This window comes from Ailuropoda melanoleuca, chromosome 3 (assembly GCF_002007445.2).
Source record: "Ailuropoda melanoleuca isolate Jingjing chromosome 3, ASM200744v2, whole genome shotgun sequence".
NCBI classification, from domain to species: Eukaryota; Metazoa; Chordata; class Mammalia; order Carnivora; family Ursidae; genus Ailuropoda; species Ailuropoda melanoleuca.
The window spans coordinates 27,435,819-27,444,481 of NC_048220.1; the positions used below are offsets into that span (position 1 = coordinate 27,435,819).

Sequence of the window (8,663 nt, forward strand, 5' to 3'; positions counted from 1 at the left end):
TGAAGGCTTCTAAGCATGAGTGTTCTCCAATCAGCACTGTATTTAGGAAGACCCCAAGGGGCAGTGGTACACAATGTCCTAGAGGAAACCGAAGTAAGGTGTTAAGAGGAGGCTCCCATAATAACTCAAGAACAGTTATAGGAAACGGGGGAAGCATTAAGACTAGGTAAGAAACATACTGCAGAAGTTTGCCAAAAAATTTAATAGCATTTCTTTGAAGAGACTTTCTTTCTTGCTTTCTTTCTTTCTTTTTTTTTTTAACCAATTCAGACTGGTCCCCACCCCCCCCCCACTCCCACCCCAGTGATAAAGTTTTGGCCTATTTGTTTCATTCAGAGAAGTAAGGCACAGGCTGTAATTACAGTACTCAGGTTTTTTAGAAACTCAGCTTGAAATCAATATAATGAGGGGTAGTAGCTTCAGGGGCTTTTTCCCCCACTCCCACCCCCACTGCTACACTGAACCAGTTGTAAATTTCAAAGAGAAAGAGTCAACTTGAACAAAAAATCTGGGTCCGTGTATCCCTGACCTTGCACAAGGATCAGAAATGGGCATACAGGGGCGCCTGGGTGGCACAGCGGTTAAACGTCTGCCTTCGGCTCAGGGCGTGATCCCGGCGTTATAGGATCGAGCCCCACATCAGATTCCTCTGCTGGGAGCCTGCTTCTTCCTCTCCCACTCCCTCTGCTTGTGTTCCCTCTCTCGCTGGCTGTCTCTGTCGAATAAATAAATAAAATCTTTTTTTAAAAAATTAGAAATGGGCATACAAATCACAAAAATGCCATGACAGAAGTCAAAGTTCCTGTAACGAGCTAATTGCTTCATGTCTGGCTGAAGAGCAGAAGGCAAGAGACAAGGAGAACATACTGTCAGAGGGCCCGAGGCTGACTCTGGACAGCCAGACCTGCTCCAGTAACATCCCCAGTCAACCACTACCCAGGAAACAGGGCCCACTGACTGGGACAGACCGTTAAAGACAGCCCCAGAAAGGTGAGAACTAAGCTCAGTAAGGAAGAGGATGGCAGAGAAGCTTCCAAGTTCCTTGCTATTTGTGACTTTTATTCACCATCAATCAGCTATGACTACTGATATGAATAATCAAACAACAAAGGAGACTGACAACGATGCGATGGTTAAGGTAACACTGGCTTAGTGTAACTTATCCTATAACCAAGTCCTGGGTCAGGAATTACAAACTACTGTTGTTGACATGATTGGTGACACAGAGCACTTATACTGTGCCAGGGGAACCTCTTTCCATATGTATTCTCTCAAGTAATTCTCAAGATAGTTCCAAGAGGAACTATTACTAGTCCCATTCTACAGATCATAAAATTAAGGTTTAGAGAAAATGAGTAACTTGTCCATGACCTGACAGCTAGTAAGTAAATAGCAAATTATGAAACCAGTAAGCTGACTCCAGAATGTTATTTTTTTTTTTTTAAATTTTATTTGACAGAGAGAGAGGGAGAGCACAAACAGGGAGAGCAGTAGTCAGAGGGAAAAGAGAAGCAGGCTTCCCCGCCAAGCAACGAGCCCAATGCGGGGCTCAATCCCAGGACCCTGGGATCATGACCTGAGCCAAAGGCAGACACCCAACCGACTGAACCACTCAGGCGCCCCTCCAGAATGTTTTTAAACCACTCTGATACACCATTCATTCCCTCACTCTTTTTCTTTTAGTGATGTATTATGGGTTTGCTTGGGTCACCAGATAAGGTCCACTGGTGCATTGGCCCCATTCTTTACAGAACACCCTCACAGCAGCCTGGCCTGAGAACCTGTTCTTTGTTTCTAAAATAGGGGGAAGCTTCAAATCTATTTCCTCTAGGGTAAGATCAAGAGGAAGCACACTTCAACCATGAAGAGGAAAGAAATCAGCATGACAGCCAAAAACCTCACCAGTGAAGGTTTTAAGATAATGAATAAGGCAGTCAGTGGAGGCGGGGCCTTCTCCCTCCCTGGAGATTTTTAACTGCAATGGCATCTTGCATCTTTATAAGGCTTTAAATAATTTTAACAACTTCTATGGCCACCCTCTGTGAGCCCTCTGGCTTTGAGTCTCAGCTCTGCCAGTAATATGCTGATGGCTCTAAAAAAAGGTATATATCCCATTTCTCTTCTCTGGAACTCAGTTTTGTCATCAGTAAAATACAAACCCATTGACTATAAAACTCGAGCACTGGAAGGTGACAGAACCACAAGGGAAACTTCTGACTCTTCATTCACCCAAGAAACCAACCAACAGCCATTCCTTGGATCTGAACCAGACCCAGCACTGATGTTTCCAATAAAATTGATATAAAGACCCCTAGGACAATGTTTTCCAGCCCATAAACACCATGATTTCAGACTTTAGCAGCTGGGCCCAAGGATAGAGACTTTGTTTCATGAATACAATCAAACCCAACTCCCTAAGACCAACAGTGGGGTTAGTCACAAAATCAACCTTAAATACCTTCCTTAGGATCTTGCCCCTTAAGCTTCCAACTCTACTACTGAATTCTAAGTGTGACCAATCAATGTTGTCTGTATCGACTGTCCTACTTTATGTTACTTCCACTGAACTGAAGCCTGCTAGTTTTCTCGAGTTTGGTCAGATGGCTGCTGACCCCATGGGAGACTCACAGAAATGAAAGGCAAAAGCATGAAACTATTCCCAGACATAAAGAAATGCACATTTAAAAGTCCATTGGGGCGCCTGGGTGGCTCAGTCATTAAGCATCTGCCTTCGGCTCAAGGCGTGATCCCAGCGTTGGGATCGAGCCCCACATCAGGCTCCTCTGCTGGGAGCCTGCTTCTTCCTCTCCTACTCCCCTTGCTTGTGTTCCCTCTCTCATCTAGCTGTCTCTGTCAAATAAATAAATAAAAATCTTTAATAAAAAAAAAAAGTCCATTGGTATCGGCCTTCCTCACCTGACCTATGAGATGCATCTGTGATTCTTTCAGTTTCTAGAACTCCTCCCCTTCCTAAGACAGAAAAGACAGACTACTCGCAGAAAGTCAAGCAGCTAGACGTGGATCAGTTCACTGACTGCTGTGATAGTCCTCTGCCTGGAATGATAAGTGGTAATTAAAAAGCACACCACCACCCTCAGTCAAGACACAGCCAGCAAACCGACCTCAGAAACATACCCCTTCCCATTTCTCTGTGGATAGGACCTGCGACATGGGCTAAACATCAGACACTACCCAAACGCTCCAACTTTCAGGAACACCTGAGCCAACACACCAGGCTCAGCTGCGAAAAAGGCAGGCCAAGGAGGCATCAGAAAAACAGACGGTAAATGGAACACTTCAGAAGTCCAAGATTTGGGGAGTGGCTGGGTGGCTCAGTCAGTTAAGCATCCAACTCTTGATTTCAGCTAGGGTCATGATCTCAGGATCGTGAGACTGAGCCTGGAGTCGGCCTCTGCACTGGGCATGAAGCCTGCTTTAAGATTCCCGGTCTCCCTCTGCCCCTACCCTCCTTCTCTCTGCCTCTCCCCTCCACTCCCGCCCCACCTCTCTCTCTTAAAAAAAATGTTTTTAAAAAGTCCAAGATTTGGAAGAAAATAAAAATAGTAAAGACTAAACTCAATTCTAGCCCCTTCGGAAAAGTCCAGGTAAATGTTATCCCTCCCACCCCTATCTCCACACATATTTCATTTCTTCTCCAACTCTCTTAACAGCATTAGGTTTTGAGGCAGAAAATATGGAGTAACATCAAAAAGAACAAACCAACTTCTGCTCTGAATTAGGAATATCATTAAGAAAACCAGAAATGGCATTCTTGGGCACCTGGGTGGCTCAGTCGGTTAAGCGTCTGCCTTCAGCTCAGGGCATGATCCCTGGGGTCCTGGGATCAAGTCCCACGTCAGGCTCCCTGCTCCGTGGGGAGTCTGCTTCTCCCTCTGCCTCTCCCCATACTCGTTCTCTCAATCTCTCTCACTCTTGTGCTCTCTCTCTCAAATAAATAAAATCTTTTTAAAAAATGGCATTCTTACTAATCCTCATGCTTATAAACATGCAATGGCCAAGCAGTTTCCTGGGCCTGCAATACACTTTAGGCAACAGGGTCAGTGATTAGAAACAGCTCAGCTGGTTGGCAAATGGAGCTAGGAGGGACATACTCACAGCTTTGATCCTTGTAAAGGCCAACTACCTGAAATCTTTCCATGACCACCCTTAGCTATTGCCAGCTATCTCAAGAGAACTCAAACAGGATGGGTAACAAGGGAATTAGCCCTAAGGCACCCCACCCTGGGAAAACTTAGCTCTTCAAGAGCAGGAACTCTTTCTCACTTTAGTGTCCTCAACATCTTCCATCGGGCCTGGCACCTAGGAGGGCCTTAAGAAAATAAGGTGAATGGTCAAATATCCTGCTGATGAGAGCAGGCTCATGGTGAGAGGAGGGTAGCATAGTGCAAAAGAAATCACTGTGGAGTCAGAACTGGGTTTAAAGCCTGGTTACCAGAAACTTTTTGACCTTGGTCAAGTCACTTAACCTCACCGAGCCTACTTTTTCATCTGTAAAATGGGGTAATACCAACTATTTTACAAGGTTGATAGGAAGATTGCATGAGATAATGTTCTCCCACTTTTACTTGTCTGGTGTTGGTGCGCTAACAGCTGGAACTTCTAGATATAAAACATGCCTTGATGGCTGTATTAGAGAATATAGGTAAGACCATGCATTCTCAATGAGGGCAGTATTGCCCCCAAGTCGGGCAGGGAATGATTCTTCGGGAAGAAAACTCAGGTATTTTAAGTTTATGGCCCTCCAAAGGGCCACAGTATATAAATAGATACGTGGTATATCTGTGGTATTAAAATCCCATGGGGAGGGGACAACTAAGGGAAATATCAAAAGGTGATAGTGAACAAAAGGTTGAGGATCACTTGATCAGAGGTCTCAAGAGCTGACCCACAACCTTTATGAACCTGACCATGTTGGCACCTTGATCTCACACTTCCAATTTCTAAAACAGGGAGAAATAAATGTTTGCTATTTAAGCCACCCAGCCTATGGTATTCTATTATAGCAGCCCATAACTGACTAAGACACAGCTCAATGCCTAAAACACCAAAGCCAAGGTCACTGTCAGGAGGATGAGAGCAGACATGGCCAGCCAACACAACCACACCCTTACTATGCGCTGCCTGGTGGAACCTAAAGGATCTTAAAGCGTGTGCTGAACATAATTCTGTTGCTCCTGGATTCGGTCTCCAAGGTGGAAAATAGCACAAGGAAGGATGTCAAGCATAAACGCTTCTCAAGTCAGTAAAATTCTGGAAGAATCTTCACATATGTCCTGAGCAGCTTCTATCTTTTACAAGGTTCTTATCCCAAAGGCAAACTCAATTACTGCTGATGCTAGGAATAAGGGGTTATCAAAGTCCCACCTGAATGGCAAGGGGCTATTCTCCTCCTCCCCTACTCAGCAGTGAAGCCCCTGGTGAAAGAACATGAAGAAAAGGGCAGGATACTACCCCTTTAGACCACATATAATTAAAATAAGAAGCTCTATGCTGTGAAAAACTAAGGCCTGCAGCTTAAGACTGACTCAGAGAAGGATAAAGTATTCATCCTTGTTCAGAAAGAGAAAAGATTAGCCTCACAAGGACAGGTCTCCAAATTGACACCAAATCTAGGAGTTAGAGATGCCTGTGCTACAGAGCGTGAGCTAAGCACCAGCTGAGGCCCCAAAGAAAAATCCCCAGGAATACATGACCAAGGGGCTAGCATTGTAAGAATGTTCAGATTAGCTCTCCTGAAAAGAGGCTTACTCCAAGAGACTGGCAGACAGGCTCTGCAACATAGCTTCACTTAGGAAAGGATAGAAAATGAGTGCGGGGGTGGGGGGGAGAAGACAAGAGAAAGGATGAGGTCAGAGCACGAATCCACAGATAACAGACTTGAAAGGCATCTACCTATTTGGAAAATGATACAACTTGCCTTTAGAGACTCATTTTTCAAAAACTATTCTCAATAGCAAATCTTCATTCTTTGAGGGTAGAAACAGCCTTCCTATGTCACTGATGTGTTACTCCTCATTTAACCACTCGTCCAAGTAAGCATTCCCATTTTTTTAAAGAATTTTAAAGTAATCTCTAACCCAACATGGGGCTTGAACTCAAAACCCCAAGATCAAGAGTCACATGCTCCACCACCTTAGCCAGGCAAGTGCTCCAGTATTCCCATTTTTATGCAGTGGAAAACTGAGACTAAGGGGTGACTTGTGCAAGGTCCTATGGCTAATAAGTGATAGATTCAAAACATGTTCACCACACACCAAAATTCTATTTTGTCCACTTCAAAAGAACTTTTTACTCATTTGAAGACAAGTCAGGTGACAAGCTTGCTTTAACCATGCCACCTGGGATTTAAAAAAAAAAAACAGTATGGTATTATGGATTAATGAAACTCATCACTAATGATGTATCACTTAAGGAAGGCCATACTTCCACCACTCACACCTACACATACCACTCTAAAGGAGAACAACACTCAGTGAAGAAGTTCTAGCATGTTTATTTTAAAACCCATGTTAACTTTTCAGTTTTGCTTAATTAGCCGTTTTTTGGTCAATGAAACACACCAGGGGTCAAAGTTGGCCTTTGCAGAGAATAACTCATCTCCCAAAGACATCAGGGAAGGTCAAGAAAACAGGAATCCAAGAACAAGGCAATTTTCATTCCTGGGTCACCACAGCTGTACTAATATATTCCCCATTCCCACCCTCTGTAAAATGGGGGCAGTAAGTCTTTTCGGTAGCCAATTTCATCAGAACACCACATAAAGAGCAGATTAAATTCATTAAACCAAAAGAAAAACAAATCTGGTGTGGCAACACCTTCTTAAAAACCTAAGGGCCACATTCTCGACTGAAACCACACACCAACTTGCAATCCATGTTATACATCAATCCTAACATCCTCATACCCTGGCTCCCATCAAAATACTCTCCAAACCCTAAAACTGGCTATATTTTTATCAGACAACAAAATAAGCTTGGGTTGGGTGAGACCTAAAAAGACACAGATATAAAACATCTTTTACACTGTCAAAACAATCACTGTTGCTGTTTAAAACACATCAGTTTCTTTTCTTAGCAAACATGGAAGATTCATTCTCCTCCTGCCTACCTACTCCGGGTTCATCCAACCCCTTCAATCCCCCAAAGCAGTCAATGGTTTTGTTTGGTTTGGTTTGGTTTTACTGGGGTCAGAAAACCACACAGGCTTGAATCAATGCCAAATAGTTAAAAATTTTTAATAAAAAACTGACATTACATATGGGGGAGGTTAATATTTTTTTAAAGACATCAAACGTCCCTCTAGTTACTAAAGTGTAAAGAAACCCCCCCTGGCCTCTCAGGTGTTAGGTGTTCTTTCCCACCTACAGCCCCATTTCAGGAGCTCATATGGCAACGGATTCCCTCCAGTCTTCTACAGGAGAGACTCTCAAAGCAAGAATTTCAGGACCATCAAAATCAGAATCACCTGGGAGGCACCGCAGGTGCACATAGTCCACTTTAAATGAAATCCCTGGGTAGAGGCCAGGGATGTACACAACCTCTGAGGTGATTTGAAGGAAAAAAAAAAAAAAAAAGTCTGAAATCCGTACTTCAAAGACAAGTCTTCCATCTAACAGGAAAAAGGAAAACACAAGTCGGGCGCGGAAACACGACGCAGGTAGAGGGCAATTCCATATGGTGAAGAGACAGGCCTCCGCCAAGAACCAGAATGTCAACAAACGAGCGGTTAGATGCAGAAACTGAGTGTGGGAGAAAGAAAAAGGGAAGGAAGCTGAAGCAGAGAATCAAAAGCTAGTCTCAGAATCCCCACCGCCTCATCTCCTAGCACTTAAGAAAAGTTATTGGAGACGCTCTGAATAGAAAAGGTAGGTAGGGCAACTCTCTGGGCTGAGGCCCGGGCTCACTTGGACATCACGCTTTGGTGGAACGAGATGTATTGGGGCGGGGGGGGGGTGTTCCTGTGTGGGGACCCCGGCACGGTGCTGGGAAGGCGCCGTGGCCGCTGGTGGGAGGAGGCTCGGACAGCGCCCGTAGCCCCTAGCCCAGAGTACCCCGCCCAGCTCCAGGGCCGGGAGCCCCTCACCGCCCCTACCTTCGGCTTCCCGCCCGGCAGCCGAGGGGCAGACACAACCCCCACAATTCCAGGCGGCTGCAGAGGCAACCAGCTTCCCATGCGCAGACGCGGCGGCGACCGTCTGAAGCTGTGAGCGCGCAGTTATTACGTCACGCGCCGTCCCGCCCAATTTCCGCCTTCCAGAAAGATGTGCGGCCGCCTCCCTCCCTTTCCCGTCCGCGAAGTTGTTAAGCCCCGCCTTTCTCCCCACTTCTGCTAAGCGCCGTCTGCTAAGCGCCGTCTTCTAGCGCACCTGTGATGGAGTAATTTTCCCCTGTATCCCTCCGCTAGAGTGAGAGACGTCTGAAGAAGATCCGCACGGGCCTGATTTTGCTAACAAGCCAGACCAAAATGGGACTTCGAAGTTTCATCTCTGATTTCCCAACAGTCTAATTTCTTAATAGCGGAAGGAACAACAGAAGGAAACCAGAGGACGTGAGGGGTAAAGATAAATCAAGCTATTGCCCCTCAGGGTGGGATACATTCGAGTCTCAAGCAGTAAAAATAGTCCTTTGAAATTCGTGCGGATA

General features: G+C 45.2%; 1 protein-coding gene across 5 annotated transcripts in view; it reads right to left on the bottom strand.

Moving 5' to 3' along the window:
- The window catches only part of SIL1 (SIL1 nucleotide exchange factor), a 209,799-nt gene extending 201,560 nt beyond the window's left edge, over positions 1-8,239 (bottom strand). Inside the window, exon 1 of one of the 5 annotated variants that reach the window (XM_034656085.1) lies at positions 8,113-8,239. In XM_034656085.1, the coding sequence (XP_034511976.1) occupies positions 8,113-8,193 (81 nt within the window). In that variant the 5' untranslated portion in view covers positions 8,194-8,239. Of the gene's footprint in view, positions 1-529; positions 554-8,112 lie in introns of those variants that run through there. The other 4 variants (XM_019795885.2, XM_034656087.1, XM_034656088.1 and 1 more) reach the window with 4 other exon arrangements.
- Between the last annotated feature and the right edge of the window lie 424 nt (positions 8,240-8,663).